Source organism: Danio rerio, chromosome 7 (genome assembly GCF_052040795.2).
Source record: "Danio rerio strain M-AB ecotype USA chromosome 7, GRCz13ab, whole genome shotgun sequence".
Lineage (NCBI taxonomy): Eukaryota > Metazoa > Chordata > Actinopteri > Cypriniformes > Danionidae > Danio > Danio rerio.
Window position 1 is genome coordinate 6,971,153 of NC_141027.1, and position 27,074 is coordinate 6,998,226.

The 27,074-nt window shown below is 37.9% G+C and overlaps 1 protein-coding gene and 1 long non-coding RNA gene across 7 annotated transcripts in view; one reads left to right on the plus strand and one right to left on the minus strand.

Annotated features, from left to right (window-relative positions):
- Positions 1-27,074, plus strand: part of actn3b (actinin alpha 3b) — a 701,279-nt gene that overhangs the window by 24,269 nt on the left and 649,936 nt on the right. For all 6 annotated transcript variants that reach the window (XR_015494579.1, XR_015494580.1, XR_015494578.1 and 3 more), the window contains 8 exon segments: positions 10,330-10,444; positions 16,521-16,640; positions 20,345-20,431; positions 21,406-21,493; positions 23,004-23,082; positions 23,495-23,576; positions 25,717-25,802; positions 25,983-26,075. Coding sequence is in view for 1 of the 6 variants with exons in the window: in NM_205544.3 (NP_991107.2) it covers positions 10,330-10,444; positions 16,521-16,640; positions 20,345-20,431; positions 21,406-21,493; positions 23,004-23,082; positions 23,495-23,576; positions 25,717-25,802; positions 25,983-26,075 (750 nt within the window). In the remaining 5 variants the exon portion in view is untranslated.
- On the minus strand, positions 2,035-9,865 carry LOC147843009 (uncharacterized). Its single transcript, XR_015495332.1, has 4 exons — positions 6,784-9,865; positions 5,923-6,006; positions 5,400-5,726; positions 2,035-4,395 (listed from the first exon to the last, which is right to left on the minus strand). It is a non-coding gene; the product is annotated as an uncharacterized LOC147843009 (long non-coding RNA).

The following is a 27,074-nucleotide window of genomic DNA, read 5'->3' on the forward strand; positions in this document are numbered from 1 at the left end:
AAAGGGGGGCTAATAATTCTGACCTCAAGTGTATATTATTTAATTTTGACACCACATTTGATCGTCATCAAATATAAATCTATTGAACGAATCAATCTGTTAAAAAACACTTTGTCTAGAATTATGCATTAAAGGCTTAACTTATAGAGAAAAAAATAACAGAAGGACCAGTGTTGTGCCAAGAAATGCACCCCTGCTGTAAATTGCACCCCCTCTGAAATGTGCATATCTTAACTTAAATTGATTTAAAATAATAATAATAGAATTATGACAACTAATGACAGTGACTGAGGGGAGTTCCATGAATGAAACCCTTACCTTACAGAAGAATATATATATATATATATATATATATATTAGAGCTGCACAATTAATCGAAAAAAGATCGCAATCTCGATCTTTTACATTATCGGTCTAATAATGTTCTCAATGACATATTGCAAGCATAGGCCTTTATATCAAACATAATTCAACATCAGAATTATTATAAATAGAATATAATTATTTATAGAAACCAGTAGACCTACACATAATATTAATATTGTTGTTTTACCAAATGTTTGAGAAAAAACAATAATCTCATATTAATTTTTATTTTACATCTACAGAATTGTGAGAGAATCGTGATCTTTATTTTAAGCAAAAATATTACGATTGTCATTTTAGCCAGAATCATGCAGCTCTAATATATATATATATAAATAAATAAATAAATATATATATATATATATATATATATATATATATATATATATATATATATATATATATATATATATATATATATATATATATAAATATTGAACAAAATGAAATGAACAAAACAATAGGCCTAATACAAAATATTATAAGATTAAAATTAAGGCTGGGCAATTATTCGAAAAGTAATTGAAATCGGCATTTAGAACCTATAATCGATTACATTTTTCCAGGTCAATTTTTTAAATTACTTTCCTTACCGAGTGTGGAGTCACGTGATCCCGCTTTGTCAAGGCTAATTTATACTTATTATATTATTCTGACATTTTAATTCTGCCAAGCGCACGCGTACGGTCCGTCGCAGCCTTCGCATACCTTCACACCTCTCAAAAGAATTTAACTACGTCACAACAACATGAAACACAAACTTCGTGATTGGTCGGTTTGGTAGCAGTGATAAGGGTGGGCGGCGCGAAGAGCCACATTTTAGGCATTGTGCGTTTTAAATATTCAATAAAATTTAATTAACATAAGAGAAATAGACAACTGAAGACACTTAAATGCTTGTATGTGTTGTATTTGCAGCAGCTCTGCGATGCATGTCCACTACTTTAGGCATTGGGTTAAATTAGGGTTAAATTACAGCTGGAAGTGCTGGTTCACTCCGCTGTGGCGACCCCTGATTAATAAAGGGACTAAGCCGACAAAAGAAAATGAATGAATGAATTGAGGGAACACAGTGACTCAGTGGTTAACACTGTCGCCTCACAGCAAGAAGGTCACAGGTTCGAGTCTCGGCTGAGTCAGTTGGCATTTCTGTATGGAGTTTGCATGTTCTCCTCATGTTGATGTGTGGGTTTGCTCTGGGTGCTCTGGTTTCCCCCACAGTCCAAACACATGCACTATAGGGGAATTGGAGGAACTAAAATTGCTGTAGTGTATGAGTGTGAATTTGAGTGTGTATAGGTGTTTCCCAGTACTAGGTTGTGGGTGGTAGGGCATCTGCTGTCTAAAACATATGCTGGATAAGTTGTCGGTTCATTCCACTGTGGCGACCCCTGATGAATAAGGGACTGAGCCAAAGGAAAATGAATGCATGATAAATTGTGTTGCCACCTTCAGGCTGATCCTGAACATGAACAGAATAAATCTTCATCTATTTGCAGCTTGTTTATATTCACATGTGTTGTGAGAATTCACGTCAATGTTTTTTTTTCTGCAATTTGTTACCTTTTTTTGCCTATTTTTACACGTGTTTTGTGTATCAGCAGTGAGTTTATGTATTTGCACGTGTTTCTTTATGTGTTCATATGTTTTGCAGGTGTATTATTTGCGTGTGTTTTCTTCAATTGCAGTTCGTTTGAGATCTTTTGGGCACCGTAAAATACAAATATGACGTTGTTTATTCTAACTATGGTGATGATGATGATGATGATGTGAGCACCACGACAGCACAAAAATTAAAGGTGCCTTTCACCTTAAAAATTAAAAATGAAATTTAACTCCCTTGTTTCAAACTTTTGAGTTTCTTTCTGGGCGGCATGGTGGCTCAGTGGTTAGCACTGTCGCCTCACAGCAAGATGGTCGCTGGATCAAGTCTCGACTGGGTCAGTTGGCATTTCTGTGTGGAGTTTACATGTTCTCCCAATGTTGGTGTGTGTTTCCTCCGAGTGCTCCGGCTTCCCCCACAGTCCAAACACATGCGCTATAGGGGAATTGGATAAACTAAATTGGCCGTAGTGTATGTGTGTGAATGAGTGTGAATGGAGTGCTGGGTTGCAACTGGAAGGGCTTCTGCTGTGTAAAACATACAGTGGATAAGTGACCCCTGATGAATAAAGGGACTAAGCTGAAGGAAAATGAATAAATTAGTCTCTTCTGTTGGGCACAAAAGAAGATGGATATTATCGCTATATGTGTATTGGACTATAGGATCTGCAGTGTTGAGGCAGGAGTTGACCAGGAGCCACAGTTGTGTTATGTTATATTGGATGTATTTTTAAGGTCTGTGACTGTGAGAGCATTTCAAGCCAGTTTAAAGCATTCAGGCTCAAGACATTGTAATGTTTGTAACTTTTCAGTTTAAAGATTATTTGTATTTTCACGATGAAGATTATACTCTGATATTTTACAATGTATTATTCTAGTTGTGTACCTTTTTTTGTATTATTGCTCTACTGTTTTTATCAATGCTTGTCAATGCTTGTTTTTATCAATGCTTATCAATGCAAAGCAGAAAGGCAAGGCAAGTTTATTTATATAGCACATTTCATACACAGTGGCAATTCAAAGTGCTTTACATAAACAAGAATAAAAGAAACAAGTAAAATAATAATAATAATAATAATAATAATAATAAAACTGATTAAAAAACATAAAAACAGGACCTTGGCAAAACAAAAAACAAAGCATGGCAAATGCTATATTTTTCCAATATCATGTAGCCTTATAATAAACACTTTGCACTTGTGCTTCAACACCCATCGGGCACCTTGATGTCAAAACAACATCAAAAAACATATCAATTAAATTGACATCCAACATTGGGATAAAAATACAGAAATAAAATGTTTGAGGTGTTTTTAGATGTCAATTTGATGTCCTTGTTGGGAAAAAGGAATGTATTTTTTATTATTTTTGTCTCTTTTTCTTTTTTTTATTAAACAATTATTTGTATTGCTTAAAAGGTCATACATAAACTGATCTTCTACTGTGCAGTTGTTGTCCATCAACATCATTTTGACATCAAGATTCAACATTCAGTGAAAATTGGAGTTTGGATTTGAGTAGAACATTTCTTATATTATAACACTTTTTGTGTCGTTATTTTGTTGGACCATCAATGTGTTGATGTCAAATAGGCATGGGACGATAACCGTTTTCAAGGTATACTGCGGTTTGGAAATGTCAAGGTTTTAAAACCGCCAAAATTTTCCGCTATACCGTTCCTAAGGTATTTGTAAGATTTTTTTATTTATGTTTTTTTTTTGTTTGTTTATTTTTTAGGACACCAGTATCTCCACCAGAAAACATATCCAAAGATGCCATTTTAAATTGTAAAGAAATCTGTGTTTTTGAAACAAATGAAGACAGCAGAAGTCTGCAGTGTCTTGAAAATTCTTAAACCTTCTTAAATTTCAAAAAACTCATTTTAGGCCTTAAAGTCTTAAATGCACTGAAATATTGTGTTGTAGGTCTTAAATCATTTTAAACGGGTCTTAATTTTCCATGTAAAGCTATACCCAATTGGGTCAACACCCATCCAATCACTAACAATATATTTCATTAAAGGTTTTATGAAACATGTATTTATTAACTCTGTTTACTTCTTAATATGGTTTAATTATCTTCTTTGAAATAACATTTGTTTTTAATGGTTGTTTTAAGGTTTTAACTTGGCCATCAAAAAAAAGTCTTTAGGGTTTAGCCTTGTGCAAGTCTAAAATTCCATTCATTATAGTCTTGAATAGGTCTTCAAAAGGTTTTAAAAAGTCTTAAATTTGACTTGACTCCTCTTAAATTTGACTCCTGTTACTGCTCCAAAATATTGAAAATGTTTCTCAAAATAATATATATTGTGTTCAAAGGGGGAAAAGTTTTTTACCCAGACATTTAAAAAGATTATATTTTAGAGCAGTAACCAGAATACCGTGATGTATTTATCCAAGATTATCATACCGTCAGAATCTTATATACCTTTTTCATGGCTGCTGCATGAGGGGCGCCATAGCAATCAGCGTCTTCCGGTAGAATGCTAAAAACTTCCGTTTACAGCATGTACGACTGGTAATTTGCGCTCCGAAAATGGGTTTCAATAACGTTTTTAATGGATAACAGAGTGTTTTTGTGACACACAACTTAGAAATGTGTCTGTTAAAGCCGTTATAATCTGTCACATGTGGTTCAAGAAATACGAAAAAAACGTTCTCCTAGTTCACGTGTCTGCCGTCAGAAATACAGTGTGTGTATGCGTTCCCGGCCTGTCAGCTGTTAGCTCAGCGGCTCCTTAACACACACATACACACACAGAGAGAGAGAGAGAAAGAGAGAGCAAACCAGAGTACTGGCATGAAACTTAACAGGTATGAAAGTCGTGCAATTTACAAAAATGACCAATAAAAGTCTGTTATTGATCCTCTGCTGGCTGATTTGCTGTTCATTCTAATCGCGAGCCGTTTGTGTTTTATTTCGTGTGTTGTATTCACCACCGTTTGTGTTTTTCTGTCATTTTGAAATGACACTCGCCTATATTTTCACTTTGTCACAGTTTTTAAATCAGTGTGTCAGTGGGACAGTACAGGCTACGTGTGTGTGTCAAACATTTTGGTGAATTACATTAGTTTGGGCTGGTTATATATTTAAAATAAAGAGAAAATGTTGACTTTAGCGATGACAAGGCTTCATTTAAACTGCAGAAGATGCCGTCTGACAACGAGGGGAAAACGCCTCACAGCAGCTGCTTTCCATCCTATTAGATCGCATTTCTTTAAATGATCAGTCCAGGAGATGCTGCTGATGGACAACAGGATTAGTTCAAAGAGGATAAAAGCAGGTAAAATAGATTAAAACTATCGTTTCAAAGCTGTCCAAATGTGACTGTTTACACGCATCAGCTGCCGACCGGAAGTTCTTCGCATTCTCCTTGCGCATACACGCAAAGCATAATGGGTAATCTTGCGCTCCAAGAAAAAGGTCCATACCAGCCCATGCCTAATGTCAAGTGGACGTCAAGGTTTTGACATCAAATCGATTTGCATTTCTGAGGTGTTTTTAGATGTTGTTTGACATTCCCGTTGAGTAGTATATGAGTTTAGTGTCTTCCCAGTTGGAACACTAGCATTTTTTACTAAAGGATATTCAAACCCAGTGGATGTTAAATGGTTGCCAAAATAGTTGAATAAATTACCAAGCAGTAGCAGTCATAAGTCATGAATATAACCACAATTACCATAAGGAGCAAGCATCAATGCTTTCATTCAAAAATTGTGCTTGCGAAATCCAAAATAAAGTAATCCAATTTTAGATTGCTGCTTCTCTTTTGCTATGTGAGCAAAGGAAATATAGAAGGTCTCGCAAATAGGCATGGGCCGGTGTATGATTCTGACGATAAGATAATCTTTAATAAAATATTTCGATTTCACGGTATTGTGATTACTGCTGTAAAATATATTCTTTTTAAATGTCTGGATAAAAACAACTAAAACTTTCCCCCCCTTTGGACACAATATATATTATTTTGAGAAACATTTAAAATATTTTGGAGCAGTAAACACATCAGGCTAAATAATGAGCATGCGGCATTAGCCCCTTTCACACATACAGACCTTTCCGGAAAATTGCCGGCAATTTTCCGGAAAGGTTGTATGTGTGAACAGGTCCTTTTTGAAAATACCGGTAAATTCGTTCTGGCTATTTTCCGGAAAGAGAAGTTGTAACATTACCGGCAATTTGCCGGAATGCTGCGCTGTGTGAATGCAGAAGGAAGATTCCCGTAATAAGCGTGTGCACGTCTAGAACGGGCTTGACGTGAGACGTCTGCTTTAGCCAATCACAACAGTCAGACGCATTGACGTCCGCGCGGTTTGTAAGAATAAAAGCCTTTGAATATTTTTCCAGACACATTTAGCTGCTAGAAGTTAGTCAGATCACGTTTATGTGTTCTTCTTAATGCCAACTGTGTAAATAATCATCGATGAGATGCTTATGATAAGCCGTTGTTTGTTTACCTTCAAGCTTTGCGTGTGTCTGTGAAACAGCCTGTGAGCGCCTGCACACGCACATATTATGAACATCTCGACATGCGAAAGTGATCCTGCGAAAGTTGTTCACAATATTGATCATCCACAGAGTTTGTAATTTAGTCAAATGTTTACAAATACAAGCGCAGCCGTTTAAAGCTCATTTGTGGATGAATGATGTCAGAATTTACCGGTATTTTGGAATGGATGTGTGAATGCTCTTTTCCGGAAAATTTCCGTAACGTCCTCGCCTGTGTGAACAGCGCTTTTTTGAACATACCGGTAAAGTCGTTCCGGAAATTTTCCAGATATTTACCGGTATCACTGTGTGAAAGGGGCTATTGACTTTTGATGCCTTCATTAGTTTCAAAAACACTGATTTCATTACAATTTAAAACGACATCTTTGGATATATTTTTTCTGCTGGAGATACTGTTATCCTAAAAAAAAAAAAACTTAAATAAAAAAAGTCTTACACATACCCTAGAAACAGTATAGTGGAAAATGTTAGCGGTATAGCTTGAAAACATTTATCGTCCCATGCCTACTCGCAAATATAAAGTCTTTCCAAAGGTTCAGAAACAAATAGTGCAAATTAATGCAAAATCTGAGCAGATGTTCCCACCATTACACATTGGAGTATGTTGATAAGATTTATGTTGAAGAGAGTGTGTTGTAGGGTTGCAAGATTTACTGCAAAATACTGGCAGTGCTGCTGTAGTTTGTAAACGGTAGTATCGTCATTAATGATCTATCTACAACAGATAATGTTGCATGTGAAAAAGACATTAAAATGCTGACATGCTTGCGCAACAATAGACCATTTTATTTAAATATTCTGTGGGGCCCTTTAAGGATGAACATTTTCTGATGTTTTAAACGCACATCAGAATCGGTTCATTTCTGTTCCTGCCAATATCACTTAAAAAGAACGACTCACATTTCTCATTTTGAAATACTTTGGATTCTTACCTGATAAGCAAAAAAACAATGGATGAAAAACCCAAAATAGCAAGAGGAAACAATGAAACGATTTTTGACCACTTCATATAGCCTAATTTTGTTGGAAGAATGCTCTTTTTGTAACAATGTAATGTGGTATAATTTGTTTCTTTATTTTTATGTATGCTTGTTGGTCAGTTATCTACAAAATAAACAAAAAGAACGAATGAATTGTAGGCGAAGTGACGTGCAAATAATACTTTTTTTTAAATAAAATGGGAATTCTGAATTAAATTCAAGTAGACCTATTATAACATGTAAAATATAGCATTCCTGACAATTTTCTTGATAATTTGAGTTATAAATTGCAATACTACTTGGTATCGTGATACTTCAGCTGGTATAGCAGAGCTCAACAATAAGGTCTGCACAATGGCCCGGGGCCAGTTTCAGAGACACTCGGGACAGTAGACAAGATCGTTACTGGCCCAATTGGGTAAAGTTTAATTTGCCTGCGACAGTGCGACTATTTGTCAATTGTGTCAAATAAATTTAAGCCTTTAAAAGCTACCTTCTCTATGATGTCGTAAACACCATATTGCTTTTCAGTTTCTCTTATCTGATTGAACAACACAATCTCACTGCAATTCGTAACTTTTTGATTTAGTGGCTAATTCGTATGAATTCGTACGATGTAATTCGTACAATTTAGTACGACTTGCTCATCCCCCAATGACGGTTGGGTTTAGGGGTGGGGTTAGGTGTCACGCCCCCTTTTTAAAATCGTATAATTTCGTACAACTGAACTCGTACAAGTTTGTACGAATTAGCCTCTAAACTGGCAAAACGTAAAATACTTACGTTTTTTCGTGAGATCAGGCTGGACTGAATGTTGTGAGCGTATTATTTTTCCCTGTAACTTGGCAACAACCAGTATGGCAAAGAGACAGCAACTTGGTGGCAACATCAAATCATGAGTCTAATTTCTTGGAAGCAGACATTTATGCGGGTACAACACGTCGAAAAAATGAAGTGGGGTTTTGCACAGTTTGTCGTCAGTTTGGCAATGCAGCCACCTTTTTGTTAAATCATTTAGAACTGCAATAAAATACCTGCATGTTTTCCATACTGCTCTTTTTGTTTCCATTAAACTTTGAATTAATTATTAATGAATACATTAAAATACATTAAACACATTAAATTCTAAATTCACAGGCATTGTTTTGACATTATTTAAACTTATGTGGCTAAGAAATAGCTATTCACTTTTTTTTTTTTCCGTGGTGGGACTAGTGAAAATTTTGGCCCGATCGGACCAATCAAAAAAATCCTTATAGTGTTGAACCCTGTATAGTATCGTAAGATGAATTAAAAGTATCGCGACAACCCTAGTGTGTAGGAAACTCAGAAGCTTAAACCAGGCGACTCTTGTCTTCAAAAAGGTATAAGATGGCTGTTGAAATTCAACATTACATCCGGGAGCTGCAGGAATTTTTCACCACCAGCTTAAAATATTTAAACCAGTAAATAGGTGAGGAAAAAAGCTAATGTTGGCACAAAAGTAGAATTTAATATTAATATTAATGCATTGGACATTATAAGTAGGCTAATAAAAGGATTATGAGTAGGCCGTAAATGATGTTTTAGACATTTTTATTTGCCCTAATGTACTGAAAGCCTGCTGGTGATTGGGTAAACCCCATTCCTCAGATCTCAAGAGGTGAACCAGCGATCTTTTATCTCCGCGTCTCCCATTCCAGTATTGCAGGTTCGCCCCTGCTCAGACTTTGGGTTGACTTGCACTTAAAATGTCTTTTGACAAATATGATATTGCACATCATCTCTAGATTTGTAACCCGCGATGTGACACTGACAACAAAGGTGCGGATCCACATGCAGGTTTATTAGCAAGGTCAGGCCAGCAATAGTCAACACAGGGGCAAACAGATACAGTCAATCCAGATTCGTAGTCAATAGGCAGGCAGCAAACAGGATCGAACAAATAAACAAGGCGAGGATCAAAAACACGGTAAAGCAAGACAAAGGAAACGCATTGTAATGTCACTAGAACAGATAACAAGACTCAGCCACGAGTGTCTCAAAGTGAGCCATATATCTGTGTGTGTAATCAGTATTTGAGCAGCATCATTGCATGACTGGGATCTGTAGTCCATAACATGGCGGATTTGTAGTTTGTGTGAAAGTGAATGTTTACCAGTGAACTCTAATAGTTAGATCGCTGGTGATCATGACAATATTAACCCAATATTCTGTAGAGGTCGCATTTATTATTATTATCGACTGCTATAAAGAATGTAAACTACAATAAATAAACTGCTGTATTTGCACTTTTTTGGCAACTTTTATTTGAGTAGGATTTTCCACCCCTGAATATACAGTACAGTATTTCTAATTGCAATATAGGCAAGGCAAGTTTATTTATATAGCACATTTCATACACAGTGGCAATTCAAAGTGCTTTACATAAACAAGAATAAAAGAAACAAGTAAAATAAAAATAAAAACAAATAATAAAAATGCGTAAAAACAAAACATAAAAACAGGTAAAATGTGATATAAAAGAATGAAGAAGAAGAGAAAAACCTGATAGTGCAATTTGTCGGACGCAGCACAGTGCTCATTCAGTAGAGGCACAGCTAAACAGATGTGTTTTCAGTTTGATTTGAATGTACCTAACGTTGGAGCACATCTGATCATTTCTGGAAGCTGATTCCAGCAGCGAGGGGCGTAGTGGCTAAAAGCTGATTCACCCTGCTTTGACTGAACTCTTGGAACTTCTAGTTTATATGATCCTAAAGATCTGAGTGATCTGTTATATATCCAAACATGTACAATTCATTGCATTTCCCTAAAGGTATTTTTTTATTTAAGTGTCATTTGAGGCTAATTGATGAGCACTGATTTAATGCATTTCTTTTGTTCCTCCCAGACGTTCACGGCGTGGTGTAATTCTCATCTGCGTAAAGCGGGAACTCAGATCGAGAACATTGAAGAGGATTTCAGGAATGGCCTCAAACTCATGCTGCTGCTCGAGGTCATCTCAGGTGACGCATCTCCATTATACTGATATATTACCTGGAAGAAATAACTTGAAAGGTGGTGAAAGGGTTTAGGGAGAGTTATAACAACCTTACAGATTCCTCCTCCTCACCATTTCTGTTGGTTGTCAACACTGACAGCTGGAAGGGGTGTGGTTAAGTATGTTAGCCACGCCCACTACCTCAGACAAACACAATCATATGATGATTTAAAGTGGTTGGATTAAAGTAATATTTAGGTTACACATGTTCACTTGGAGTTTACTTACAGCCCATTCTTCCATCAAGTTTGTGGCACAATCAGGATCAAAGCCTAAAAGGGTCAGTTTAAAGAGTTATAAAACAATGTGTGTGGACTAGGGTTGTAACAATATACCGGTATGACGGTCTACCACGATTTGAACGTGCACGATTATCATACCATGAACAATTGCATATCAACGGTTTTAACCCTTAAAGACCGAGACAGCTGCCCGCGGCTAAAAATAAGTATTGCTTTTAAATGTTTAATAACTTTTGATCCGCTGATCCCATTCATACAATTCAAAGATTGGCATGAAGAAGAGAATATCAGCTTTCCAGTGCTGTATCACATAACATTCGCGGACTTTCAGAGGCTCCGGAATCAGTGCGGTTACGTCATCAATATTTGACCACGCTGATTTGACAAAGAAACGCTCGTCACTGTGTCTCCGGACAAACCAGACATGATACATTGATGCATTGTCCCTCCTCCATGCCCAGATTGGTTCAGACTCGCTATATCACAACCAATAAGCATAGGTTTCGCTTTTGTTTGTGGACCAAACAATGAGCATTTTGAACAACACAGAATGAGAGATAGGCATACATTTATGCGCGGCTAAATAAAACGCAAAAAAAAAGTTTTGCATGAAATAATTCTCATACTAAGTACTTTTGCATGCACAGCAGCACAGAAACATGACAAAACAGTGACACAGCAAAGACAAACTGCTGCTCTTGCTGTTTTCAAAAGACGCAAATGAAGGTGCAGCTGTTTATCTGCATTGCAGACAACCATATCCAAATCCATATCCACAGACAACTATATCCATGCTGGCACATAAAACCTAAGGATGTTCCATATTGAATCTAGTTTCGTTATGTAACTATTTATAGGATAGTAAATATTTATTTCTATTTTTTTACTGAGGATTTGCACCATGTTTATTTGGACTTTATTTGGACTTTGACACATTATTTATTATTTTCTTATTTTTTATTTGTTCATTGTAAGTGGTGTTGTTTATAGTAACTAAAAATATATTATTTGGAAAAAGTCAAATTTGCTTCACTGTTCTATTATTTTGTAACATTTGTAATACCGTATACCGCGAAACCGTCAAACCGTGGTATTGTTTTAGACGATTATCATACCGTAAAAAATTCATACCGTTACAACCCTAGTGTGGACTATTTTGAGACGAAACTTCAAATGTACACTCTGGGGACATCAGAGATTTATTTTACATCTTTAGTAGTATATTTGCAGTACAAATGATAACATAATGAACTATAAGAGGTAAATAAATAATTAGATTTAAATAATCAAAATAAAGGGTAAGTATTTTGGTTTTAGGTCATATCATCCAGCGCTAGACCATAAATTCGATAGGGTGTGCTAACTTTTTCTCATGACTGTATATGAAGTTTCTCAGATGAGGAATACAGGCAGACTTCAGCTGTTGTTTTGTACAGTCAGATGTAAAAGGAGTTTGTGACTACAGACTGAAGGTGTGTGCAGTGAGTATTGAATGGCATGAACAGAGTGACTCATGCTATACTTTAAAGGAGGTTTTGTTTTTAGCGCATTCGAATCAGAACAGATGATTGAATGCGGCGCAACAGACTCGACATCACGGTTTAAAGCACCTGCTGCCTTATGAAATTACACTGAACTCTTTTTTCTGCAACCCCCAAATCAGAAACAGTTTGAAAGCATTGCAAATAAAAAAGAAAGTAGTGGTTACTCAATGTTTGCAGAAAATACAACAACATTTCAAAAAAGGTTTGTGTAAATGGTGAAAATATATTCATATTTTGGCTGAACTGTCCCTTTAATGCATGTTTCTGGTCTTATTGTGAATGATTTATCAGTGCAAGTTATACTGAAACATGATACAGTGTCCTAATATTGTGCTGGGGTTCCCTACAGCAGGTCAGCATATGTATTGTAATCATTCTGCAATGTTTTCGATGCAGTTCGTTTAAATCTGCTCTGATTGGTCAGCTGGCCGAGCCTGTTTTGATTTGGTTTTCTGTATCGATTTTGTGCTTGAATTGTTCATTTCACAGGAGTGGTTTGTTTTGTGGAGGCGGGATTATGCAAATGTGTTACTTTGATTGATTGTGTTGATGTAAATCATTAGCAGTGAAATATTCTAAAATATAAAAAGACTCGTCGAAGTGATTCAGAGCTGACTGTTTCTTTTGAGAGACAATGGCTGTGTCTGAAATCGCGTATGCTCGAGTAGTTTCTACATTTGAATTTGAGTTTACTAAACAACCCGTGGATCAATTGATACCAGACCACACAAGAAATCATTTATTATTTTTGTTTTATTCATTATCCGAGCGGATAATGAATAAGATCTAAATGATCTTTTATTTTGGAAAAATGAGTGTATTCTCTTGGTTACATCCCGGTCACTTGAGCACCAAAATTTAACCCACAAACAGCAACAGGAAAACAAAAATGATCACAATATAATGTTTAATATCATTCGGTACCGAGTATTTTTTTTTTACAATTCATTTAGGAATATTAGAATTTTTTTATTCAACTATTTTATTTTAGATTACCTACATTACTAATGCAAACAATATTAATAGTAAAAAAATAAATAAATAAAAAAAATTATATATATATATATATATATATATATATATATATATATATTTATATATCGTCTCTTATGTCTTATAATAAAATAAACACAAGTTCTAAAGAGACTCAAACTTAATAAATAAAGTTACAAAATGTGTTCAGTGATAAAGTGTGAGCACCGAACAATCAAAGCAAACTTTCAGGTGATCAACATCTGTATGCTGTCTATTATAATCACACTGTAAACCACAAAATCTATTAACAAAAGAAATGATGATAATTAAATCTGAGCTTTCAAGTAAAGGAACCAGACATTATTATTCAAATACACACTGCAGAATTACAAATTGTGAAGTTGAAAGACTACATTACCACTATGCTAAACATAGGGAGCTAGTGGCTGGGATGCACAAGAAAAAGAACCAAAAAGCCACTCTGGTGACATCCTCACATCCTTTAGCGTTTACAATCTCTTCACTGCTGCTTGTCACAGCATTCGTGTGTTGTTATTCTGGAGTCTATTCAATTATTTTCCTTAACCATTTACAATGGGCTTTGTGCTCACGCTCCTCTGGCGTCTCTTATAACTAGGTGACCATCAACTATTTTCTCAGAGGAAGACAAATGGACAAACCATTACTGCGGTTCCGATACTAGTTTGTATTTATGAGGAGAATGAAAAAGCACTGCAGTGTTTGGGTGCTCCTGAACTTTGGGAGTCTGCCATTTGTACCGAAATGTGTATATTGCATACAAAGTGTGAAACAAATTCGTTAGTTCTACTTGCATAAATTGTGGTGCGCACGTGGCATTCTGAAACGTTTTCAACTAGATGCACCTGGAAAACTTTAATAAAGCGAAAGCGCTTCATACCGAAACTTTATACCGAACTTTTTTTATTGTTATTGACACTGGTGTTTGGTCAATAAATATGAATACCGTTTTATCGGGCCAGCTCTAAACAGACGTCTTTGGAAAGTTTCCTTCGATAGTTTTTGCAAAGGGAAAAAACCCAGTAAGAGACCCACGAACTGCCAAGGAACGGATCTGCAACCCATTTGTCAACAAATCAGGTGAATCCAGCATGTCTGTGCAAGAAGATTCACTGCAGGAGATCGCAAATGACGACAGCTTTAGGAGCCGTTCACATATCGCGCCTTTTCTAGAGTTTGTGCAAACTCATTACTTCAAATGGCGTGACGGGTTTGTGCCTTCCAGATGTACCCAGTTTAATGAATGTTGCGAGCGCACCGCCAATCACATGACAAGAACTGACTGATCAACTGCTTGAGATCACAAATGACAGCGGCTTTAGGGGCCGTTCGCATATCGCGTCTTTTCTAGAGTTTGCGCAAGTTCATTATTTCCAATGAAGGTGACGCGCTTGTGCCTTCCAGACGCCCCCAGTTGAATGAATGCCGCGAGCTCACCACGAGTCACATGACAAGAACTGACCAATCAGCTTCAGCTTGTATGGAATATAAACATTTCAGCAGACTAATTATCTCAGGCAAACACAGCACACCCAAATATAAAGGTGATATAAAGGTTGGGGACCACTGCTATAAAGTATGAATGCGAGTACTATGAATGGAATTGAGACGTACTACAGACGCCATTTATAATAATCATGTGTCCTACCCGAGTCACTTCCCTTCCACTTTCATTCATTAAATCTCTCCTATTGCATCATGGGACAGTGTAGCGTTCATTGGATGCGCACTTCAGAATCTCGACAAACGTAGTAGGTCATCCGGGTATTTCTCACTACTGTTTTTCAATACTAAAAACAAGCATGGGACGGTAACCGGTTTTAAGGTTTACCGTGGTTTGGAAGGTTTAAGGTTTAAAAAACACTAAAGTTTTCTGTCATATATATGTATATATGTGCTTTTTTGTTGTTGTTGTTGTGCATACGTGCATACTTCACTTTTCACGCACAAGTTTTAATCGTTAAAAAAACAAACTTGATGAGAGAATGTGAGTAAACTCCAAGTAAACATATTTAACTTAAACATTGACTCAATTGAACCACTTTAAAATCATCTTATGAGCCAAAATCATTAATAAATAATTTTTTTTCTGGTGTATGTTCACCTTTAGGAAGGTCTACACAATGTTTATAAATCAGATTATGGAAAAAAAAGAGAAGAGCTGTTTCTTTGTCATGTGATTTATGTTTACATTTTTGGGAATCCTTTTATACTTATTGTTGTTGTTATTATTGTTATTATTATTATTATTATTATTGCTAGGGAATGCATTTACTAACATGAACAAACCCTGAACTTTACATTTATTACAGTATTTATTCATGTTAGTTATTGAAAATACAGTCGTTCATGGTTTGTTCATGTAAACAAGCATGAATTTAAATGTTAATAATGCGTTACTATGATTAATAAATGCTGTGCAAGTATCGTTCATACTTAATACACATTAGTTAATATATTAACTTATGAAACCTTATTTTAAAGTGTGACCTTTTTTTGCAGTTTCATTTGTTTCCTCTTGTGGTGCAAACCCAACATCGGATCATTCTGAAAATGTAACCCTATATACATTTCTGGAGATCACGAATTATGTAGCCAGAGGAACGTACGTCTTTAAAACAAACAATACGGGGCGGTATGACGCCATTCCTTTTTGCACTTAACAGCTGACCGTTTACCTTCATATAGACAGCTTTTCCGCTGTTACCAGTTTGCGTGGAGTGAAGTGAAGTGAACCACGATGATGGTTCGAGTCGGGTGAAGAACGGTTCCAGAAGGCAGGTAAGACAAAAACTAAAGCCAAAAAAATAAAATAAACAAGTAAATAAGAGGGTTAGAATGTGGTAAAATCTGAAACCGTAGTAAAAATCAGGCTGCCGTGACGGCGTTTGTTTTTCTGGATTTTCAAAACACTATCGGTTGGGTTTAGGGAAGGCAGTGGGCGGGTCAGTCGATTGGTTAGTCAGTCGACCACGGCCTCTGCTGGATTTTCATTAGAACAGCAGGTGCGACTGGCACTCGCAAGAGAAATACGAGATCTGAAAAAGCGTACACATCGGCCTCTGGTGGATTCACAAAAACTGCAAAAAAAAAAACGTAGCTCCTGGGTCGTATTTGCCGCTCTCCAGAAATGTATACAGGGGTACGTAATCAGAATGGGCCTGGGTTGTGCAAACTATTAAAACAAATGCTCAGTGAGTGTGTGTTGATAACTGATAGCTGTGTGTGTGTTGATGGGTAGGTGAGAGGCTGCCCAAACCTGACAAAGGAAAGATGCGTTTCCACAAGATCGCCAACGTCAACAAGGCTCTGGATTTCATCTGTAGCAAAGGAGTCAAACTGGTGTCCATCGGTGCTGAAGGTGGGAAACGTTTAACATCAGTACACTGTGTTTACCATACTGCCCCACATGAAAAAATACTCATGTATAGTAACCGCTATAGTTGCTTTGAACTGTACCCTTGTAAAGTACTTGAAGGGATACAGCTGGGGATATTCACATCAATATAGCATGATTTCTGTGACACCGTATGGCAATACATCATATTGTTACTGTAATGGTTGTGGTAGGCGTATACACTAATAAAACACAATTAAAGGATAATTTAATGAATAACACTCTGTATAATTACTGTTTTTACATTACTGTGATGATTGGATTTAGGCAGACGTTAATAAAATACAATTAAAAGGTTAGATTAATGAATATACTCTGTATATTTACTGTCTTTACGTTACTGTAATGGTTGTGGTAAGGGTAGATGTTAGTAAAATACAATTAAAAGGTTAGATAAAGGAATAATACTCTGTATAATTACTGTTTTTACATTACTGTAATGGTTGTGGTAAGGGTAGATGTAAGTAAAATACAATTAAAAGGTTAGATTAATGAATAATACTCTGTATAATTACTGTTTTTACATTACTGTGAGGATTGGATTTAGGTAGACGTTAATAAAATACAATTTAATGTGTAGTTTAATGAATAATACTCTGTATAATTACTGTTTTTACATTACTGTGAGGATTGGATTTAGGTAGACGTCAATAAAATACAGCTTAATGGGTAATTTAAAGAAAAATGTGAATAATACTCTGTATATTTACTGTCTTTACGTTACTGTAATGGTTGTGGTAAGGGTAGATGTTAGTAAAATACAATTAAAAGGTTCGATTAATGAATAATACTCTGTATAATTACTGTTTTTACATTACTGTGAGGATTGGATTTAGGTAGACATTAATAAAATACAGCTTAATGTGTAGTTTAATGAATAACACTTTGTATAATTACTGTATTTACGTTACTGTAATGGTTGTGGTAGGCGTATACGTTAATAAAATACAATTAAAAGGTTAGATTTATGAATAATACTCTGTATAATTACTGTTTTTACATTACTGTGAGGATTGGATTTAGGTAGACATTAATAAAATACAGCTTAATGTGTAGTTTAATGAATAACACTCTGTATAATTACTGTTTTTACGTTACTGTAATGGTTGTGGTAGGCGCAGATGTTAGTAAAACACAGTTAAAAGGTTAGATTAATGAATAATACTCTGTATAATTACTGTTTTTACATTACTGTGAGGATTGGGCTTAGGGTTAGTAGACGTTAATAAACTACATTTAATGGATAATTTAATAACTAATAAGTAGGCCCACACGGAATCTGTGCGCACAGAATTTATTTACTTCTGTAAATGTGTGTAAATATATATTTATTCAGGTTTTTTAATTAATTTCAGTAATATTATTGACTAATATGAAAATATGTATAATATGTAAAGTAATAGTGTCTGTCTTTTAGTAGAGGTGTTATATAATAGACTGGCTTTGTTTACCAAATAAAGTGGATCTAATTGGATTTGCATTGTAAGCATTAAATAAAAGTTAAAAAGGTATTACTTTTTATTTCATATATTAAGTTTTTAGTTATGATTCCCCCAAAATAATTCCGCATAAATCCGCAGATTATCAACAAAAATCTCTGCAGAAATAGCAACAAATGCCCGCAGATTCTGTCTGGCTCTAGTAATAAGTAATTCACATTAACCTCCGGCCTCAGCTGTATCTCTTCCAGCAACAATTGTACATGAATTAATCTTTTGTGGTGATTCTATAGTTGCTATGGTAACATAAACAACTATAATAATATAAACAAATGACCCACCACTGTAGTTTACTACAACTCTAGGGTGTTATACCACCACACAGCCCAGTTTATTGTAGTAAAAACTAAAGGATACTACAGTATTCATTAGTTAATCAGTTCACCAATACCACAGTATGCTGCAGCATTCATTAGCAAAGTGTTGTAAATACTATAATATATACAGTATAATACACTTTACCACAGTATTATATAATATTACACAGTATTATTTACTATAGTAATTTACCACAGTATTATTTACTATAGTAATTTAATTTAAAAGAAAAAATAGAGCTGTTTAGGGCGTCATCACTTTCCATACTGTTTACATTCACTTAGCAAAAGAAATGCCTACAGGCAGATTATTAGATGGCCAACACAGACAGTATTGCGCACTGTTTTAAACGCTGTTTTACATATACAGTCGAAGTCAGAATTATTACGCCTGTATCACACCGCAAGCGCAAGCAGAGCGTGAGCAGTGCTTATGGAGAGCAGAAGCAGTGCGCAGGCGTTTGCCTTTCACACCGACTGCATCTGCAGCGCACAGCTCATCGCAAGCTGCTGCACAGATCAATCCATCTCCGTCTATTCTATCTAGTCACCTATCTATCTATAAATACACTTGTTTTTCATCTGCACCAATGCCCGCTAAAACTTCCTCCCATGCTGTTTCCTAAACCTAAAGGTCTTTAATTTGCAAAAGATATAGATCCTAAAGAACTGTATACTTCTCAAACTCTTTGAGGAGTGTCCTTCATGTCTTTTCAGGTGCACTCGCTCAGAAGACAATCGCCTCTGATATCATAGCATTTTGTTTTTGATTGTCCGGATGATGTAGGCCTGTAGTTAAATTAATGTTTATACAATATAGTTATAATGATATGTATACATGATCAAACTAGTGTGCAACTTACTAAGCAACACTGATACTATAATTGTTTTAAATTTGGTTTTGTAGTTCGGGCCCAATCGTTTAAGTTCATTTGATTGCATATATTAAAACCTGGGGATGTTATTAATACATATATTGGGTAAAATTGTTTCTTTTTTACTGTCATTCAATGTGTTTTTGGTTATTATAAATGCACTGTCACTTTTGTTGAGCGTGAGCAGCCCGGCAAAAATAGACCCAGTGCCGAAACTATCTCGGTGTTGCTGCTTCAGAAATGTTCATGTCTCGCGCTGTCATGCTGCTTCTGTGTGCGGTTTGAAAGCTCTAATCTGTTAACACGCGCCGCTCACGCTCTGCTCACGCTTGCGGTGTGAAACAGGCTTTAGCCCTCCTATATTGTTTCCCCAATTTCTGTTTAACAGAAAGAAGGTTTTCAACTCATCTCTAATAACTGATTTATTTTATCTTTGTCATGATGACAGTAAATAATATTTGATTAGATATTCTTCAGGACAATTCTATACAGCTTAAAGTGACATTTAAAGGCTTAACTAGGTTAACTAGGCAGGTTAGGGTAATTAGGCAAGTTATTGTATAATGATGGTTTGTTCTGTAGACAGTCAAAACAAATATAGCTTAAGGGGGCTCATAATTTTGTCCTTAAAATGGCTTTTAAAAAAATTAAAACTGCTTTCATTCTAGTCGAAATAAAACCAATAAGACTTTCTCCAGAAGAAAAAATATTATAGGAATTACTGTGAAAAATTCCTTGCTCTGTTAAACATCATTTGGCAAATATTTAAAAAAGAATGAACATTTCACAGGAGGGCTACTAGTTTTGTCTTCAGCGTTATGTAAATTATTATAGTAAGAGTGTAAATGTAATCAAGCCTCTCTCTCTCTCCCCCTCTCTCTTTCCCTCCCTCTCCCCTCTCCCTCTCTCTCTCTCTCCCTCTCTCCTCCCCCCCCTCCTCTCTCTCTCTCTCTCTCTCTGCATCTCTCTCCGCACAGAGATTGTTGATGGTAATGTGAAAATGACTCTGGGGATGATCTGGACCATCATCCTGCGTTTCGCCATCCAGGACATCTCTGTGGAGGGTAAAACACACACGCCTGCAGTGTTAAAACACACCAAACTCTCGTATAATCAAACACTCATTAACACTTCATTCATTCATTCATTCATTCATTCATTTTCTTTTCGGCTTAGTCCCTTTATTAAACCGGGGTCGCCACAGCGGAATGAACTGCCAATTTACCCACACATGTTTTACACAGAGGATGCCCTTCCAGCTGCAACCCATTACTGGGCAACCTCCATACACACTCATTCACACACCTACCCAACAATTTAGCCTACCCAATTCACCTGTACCGCATGTCTTTGGACTTTTGGAGAAACCGGAGCACCTGGAGGAAACCCACGCAAACACAGGGAGAACATGCAAACTCCACACAGAAACGCCAACTGAGCCAGCCGAGACTCGAACCTTGCTGTGAGGTGAACGTGCTACCCACTGCGCCACCATGCAGCCCATTATCACTTCAGTCTCTTATTAAAGAAATGTGTGTGTGTGTGTGTGTGTGTGTGTGTGTGTGTGTGTGTGTGTGTGTGTGTGTGTGTGTGTTTGTCTTTCTGTGTATGTGTGTATTTGTTTCGTCTCTGCCTATGTGTCTGTGTTGCGTGTGTGTCTCTTTCTGTTTGTGTGTTTGTATGTTGCTGATTTGTGTATGTCTCCCTCTGTGTGTATCTGTGAGTTAATCTCTGTATTTGTTTCTTTCTCTGTGTGTGTGTATGTGTATTTGAGTGCTGATATATCTGTGTGTGTGTGTGTGTGTGTGTATGTGTGTGTGTCTGTTTGTGTGATATTTTCTTTGTGACTGTATGTATGTTTTTCTGTTGTTTCTCGTATGTGTGTGTGTGTGTGTGTGTGTGTGTGTGTGTGTGTGTGTGTGTGTGTGTGTGTGTCCCTTTCTCTCTCACTATGTGTTTGTGTGTGTGTTTCTGTATGTGGAAATTAAAAAAAACATTAAATGTTAAAAAATGTGTGTGTGTGTGTGTGTGTCCACAGAGACGTCTGCTAAAGAGGGTCTTCTGTTGTGGTGTCAGAGGAAGACTGCCCCCTACAGGAACGTCAATGTACAGAACTTCCACATCAGGTAAAGCACACACACTTACACACACTGTTTTGAAATGTGGGGACATTCAATAGGTTTCTATTATTTTTATACTGTAAAAACTCTATTTAATTAAGGAGTTCATTTTAAAAACAGTGGTTTATTCTGAAGAGGGTTAATAATATTGACTTTAGCAGTTTTTACATTTATTTATTTTTTTTATTTCAGTCAAATACACATACATACACATTATACACATGCCGGCCACTTTATTAGGTACACCTTACTAGTACCAGGTTGGACCCCATTTTGCCTTCAGAACTGCTTTAATCCTTCATAGCATAGATTCAACAAGATACTGGAAATATTCCTCCGAGATTTTGGTCCATATTGACATGATAGATTTGTCGGCTGCACATCCATGATGAGAATCTCCGATTCCACCACATCCCAAAGGTGCTCTATTGGATTGAGCTCTGGTGACTGTGAAGGCCATTTGAGTACAGTGAACTCATTGTCATGTTCAAGAAACTAGTCTGAGATGATTCACGCTTTGACATGCGTTATCCTGCTGGAAGTAGCCATCAGAAGATGAATACACTGTGGTCATAAAGGGATGGACATGGTCAGCAACAATATTCTGGTTGGTTGTGGCGTTGACATGATGCTCAGTTGGTACTAATGGACCCAAAGTGTGCCAAGAAAATATCACCCACACCATCACACTACCACCAGCAGCCTGAACCGCTAATACAAGGCAGGATGGATCCATGCTTTCATGTTGTTGATGCCAAATGCTGAACTGAGCATCCGAATGTCGCAGTAGAAATGGACACTCATCAGAGCAGGCAACGTTTCTTCAATCTTCTATTGTCTAGTTTTGGTGAGGCTGTGTGAATTGTAGCCTCAGTTTCCTGTTCTTAGCTGACAGGAGTGGCACCCGGTGTGGTCTTCTGCTGCTGTAGCCCATCTGCCTCAAGGTTGGATGTGTTGTGTGTTCAGAGATGCTCTTCTGCAGACCTCGGTTGTAATGAGTGCTTATTTGAGTTACTGTTGCCTTTCTATCAGCTGGAACCAGTCTGGCCATTCTCCTCTGACCTCAACAAGGCATTTGCGTCCACAGAACTGCCACTCACTGGATATTTTCTCTTTTTTCAGACCATTCTCTGTAAACCCTAAAAATAGTTGTGCGTGAAAATCCCAGTAGATCAGCAGTTTCTGCAATACTCGGACCAGCCTGTCTGGCAACAACAACCATGCCAAGTTCAAAGTCACTTAAATCCCCTCTCTTCCCTATTCAGATGCTAGGTTTGAACTGCAGCAGATCGTCTTGACCATGTCTACATGCCTAAATGCATTGAGTTGCTGCCGTGTGATTGGCTGATTAGAAATTTGCATTAACGAGCAGTTGGACAGGTGTACCTAATAAAGTGGCCGGCGAGAGCCACAGAACAGTTTTTTACTGCAGTTGAGCATTGGTTCTCTGTGCTAGTAATGTTTGGGGTTGTTTTCCTCTGATCTTGAACGTCTGTCTCTGTGTGTGTTTTCTCAGCTGGAAGGACGGCCTGGCTCTGTGCGCCCTCATCCACAGACACAGACCAGACCTCATCGACTACTCCAAACTCAGAAAGGTGCTGCTTCACACATCAGTTCACATCATTTATAATCAGGGCCTACAATTAACACACGGCAAGTGCAAGAGGGCTGAATTCAGTTCACTTTCGCAGAGTATCGCTGCCAAATGCACGCTAATGAGTTAAAATGCTCGTCCTGCTGTATATTCTCCTAAACACTGCTTTGTTTAAAAGGAAAGTAAACAGTTGGAGAGGGATAGTTTTGTTTTACTTGCTTTTTAGGATACACAATAGGAATATGAGATTAAAAAAGCAGACATGGCAAGCAGTGCAAAGAGAATTTCAATGACCAAGTCCAATAAATAATAGATAATAGTGTCTGTAATGACGTAGTCATAAAAATGTACCATATAAAGTATAATGGTAGCATCAGATTTCAGCAGTGTAAGTGTGTGTGTGTTTTCTGAAGGACGACCCCATTGGAAACCTGAACACTGCATTTGAGGTGGCTGAGAAATACCTGGACATCCCCAAAATGCTGGACGCTGAAGGTGAGGTGATCAAATATAACCTGGAATCAAACCGTAAAGCATCTTATTAGCATCAAAGGGCACCTATTATGCAAAACTCACTGCCATGAGGAGTTTAAACACAGTTGTGTGGCAGGAGTGTGTGAATATAACCAGTGTATCCATAATGTATCCATTATGTTATTTATAATCACACTTGATAAAAAGTCAGCAGAAACACTTTGATTGACATTCTCCTTTTATATGTTTCATCAGAGGGGGAAAGCCCCGCCCACTAGTGATCATCTCTCCCTCATTAGCATAGGACTTTAATCTTTTTTTTGAATCTGCCACTATGCTGACACACAGGCATTTTAGCTCCGCCCTCTTTTGAAAAGAGCACAATCTCATTTGAATTTAAAGCGATGGTCAACAAAATGCTACAGTTAGGATCAAAGCCTAAAAGGGGCAGTTTATAAAACATTATTTGCGGTGTATTTTAAGCTTACACTTTACACACACTCTAGAGACATCACAGATGTACTTTACACAGGGCCGGCGCATCCATAGAGGCGACCTAGGCGGCCGCTTAGGGCGGCAGAATAGAGAGGGCTGCCTCCCCGACACTACCCTCACCACCTGCGCCCTCAGTTATATCCGCAGCTAGTGCGGTAGAATAGAGAGGGCTGTGTCCCCAACACTACCCTCACCACCTGCGCCCTCAGTTATATCCGCGTCTAGTGTGGTATAATAGAGAGGGCGGCGTCCCCGACACTACACTACCCTCATCACCTGCGCCCTCAGTTATATCCGCAGCTAGTGCGGTAGAATGGAGAGGGCGGTGTCCCCAACACTACCCTTACCACTCGCGCCCTCAGTTATATCCGCGGCTAGTGCGGTAGAATGGAGAGGGCGGTGTCCCCAACACTACCCTTACCACTCGCGCCCTCAGTTATATCCGCGGCTAGTGCGGTAGAATGGAGAGGGCGGTGTCCCCAACACTACCCTTACCACCCGCGCCCTCAGTTATATCCGCTTGGAGGGCGGCAGAATAAAAGGGCGGCGTCCCCGACACTACCCACCACGCCCTCAGTTATATCCGCATCTAGTGCGGTAGAATAGAGAGGGCGGCGTCCGCGACACTACCCTCACCACCCGCGCCCTCAGTTATATCCGCATCTAGTGCGGTAGAATAGAGAGGGCGGCGTCCGCGACACTACCCTCACCACCCGCGCCATCAGTTATATCCGCGTCTAGTGCGGTAGAATAGAGAGGGCGGCGTCCCCGACACTACCCACCACGCCCTCAGTTATATCCGCAGCTAGTGCGGTAGAATAGAGAGGGCGGCGTCCACGACACTATCCTCACCACCTGCGCCCTCAGTTATATCCGCTTGGAGGGCGGCAGAATAAAAGGGCGGCGTCCCCGACACTACCCACCACGCCCTCAGTTATATCCGCGTCTAGTGCGGTAGAATAGAGAGGGCGGCGTCCGCAACACTACCCTCACCACCTGCGCCCTCAGTTATATCCGCGTCTAGTGCGGTAGAATAGAGAGGGCAACGTCCCTGACACTACACTACCCTCATCAACTGCGGCCTCAGTTATATCCGCGTCTAGTGTGGTAGAATAAAGAGGGCGGCATCCCTGACACTACACTACCCTCATCACCCGCACCCTCAGTTATATCTGCGTCTAGTGTGGTAGAATAGAGAGGGTGGCGTCCCTGACACTACACTACCCTCACCACCCGCGCCCTCAGTTATATCCGCGGCGCCCCAACCCCCCGCCCCCCAATTTCACGTTAGGGTTGAGGGCGGCGTTACCGTCCTTTGCCTAGATTGGCAGTTCAGCTTGCTTCGGCCCTGACTTTACATCTTACAAAATAATAGGCGGCATAATAGGTCCCCTTTACATCTTAATGTAATCAACTTAATTTGAACAGCAATTGATTTTCAGTAGTGCAGAATCACTCCCCCGCCTCATTTAATTTTTTTAATGTGTTATTGACGTTCTTCTTTTAATTGAGGCCTTTCTTCAGTGTTTTAAATTGTCATTTTGTTTTATTGTTGACAAAAGCACTTTGGGCGGCCCCTTCGGTTGTAGTAAGATAAGATACAAAGTGCAAAGACACTATGTATAAAGCATTATAATTATAGTGCTGATTTTGATTTGATCCTTAGACATTGTCAACACTCCTAAACCTGACGAGAAAGCCATCATGACCTACGTGTCCTGCTTTTACCATGCTTTCGCTGGTGCTGAACAGGTAAAAATGATTACGCATCACATTTATTCTGAATTCAGTTTCACAAAATACAATGTAAAGTAATTACTTTCAAAACACTTTGAAGCTGTAAATGAAGTGTGGAGACTCTAATACAGACACATCAACTCTAAACTGAATTGGTTATTGCAGTAAATGAGCTTGTTATCTCCATTTCTCTAGGCTGAGACGGCTGCTAACAGGATCTGCAAGGTTCTAGCTGTGAACCAGGAGAATGAACGGCTGATGGAGGAGTATGAGAAACTGGCCAGCGAGGTGAGAAGATCTGCCTCTTAAATCTCTGATAAACATCCAGTACAGATGATTTTGGATTATTGCATGGCGTAAGATGAGCGATCAACGGGTTTATGGTTTTACATCAGGTTTTGTTCATTGAGATCATCCTTTTTTTAAGAAATGTAAGAAAATGACTAACCTATACCATAAAATAACAAAGGAGATACAGATAAAGACAAAATTATTATCTTAAAGTCTTAAGGCTGATTTTTACTTCTGCGTCAAGAGCACGCATATCAACTTCCAGTTATTGAGAGGTAGTGAGAAGACGCGAGGTAACGACCCTCCCATAATTTTGAATATAAATCCTTTAAACTCGCTTAAATCTTTGAGACATTATTGGTTATTGAACACGTAAAAGTTTACCAACTGTAAAGGCACCGAAAAAGAAGAACAAAACACAAGAAAAGGTGTATAACGAGGCTCAAGAAACGTCGCCGGATTCTGATGACCCAGATGAGGTAAAAGAGACAGAGGATGATGACAGCGAACCCACAAAAACAACTGAGTCGAACCCCAGAAACGCAGATGTGTTACAAGGCATTAGAGAAATGGACAAACGAGTTGCAAATGAAATTGACAGCGTTAGCAATTGTTACAACCACAGTCACAACATTAAATGAGGGAAAAACACAAATGGATCCGTCTAGGGGTTTTATTAATTAAACAATCAAATATAAATAAAGTGTGGGGAGGAAACACAATAAACAAAGGCTGAGAACAAAAAGGAGCACAACTCCACGTCTGGACGGCCGCTCAAATTCCCCGTCTCTGAATCACTGCAGTGCGAGCTCTTAAATTGCCGACGGTGAATTTTCTGCAGGTGCGGAGAAAATCAACTCTAAATGAAAACACAAGCAGCAACACAACACAAGAGGGCGACAAAGTAACAAATAAATAAATAATAAATACATGGACATGTAACAGCAATCAAAGAGATAAATGAACGTGTAAAGGAGGCCGAGGAACACATTTCGG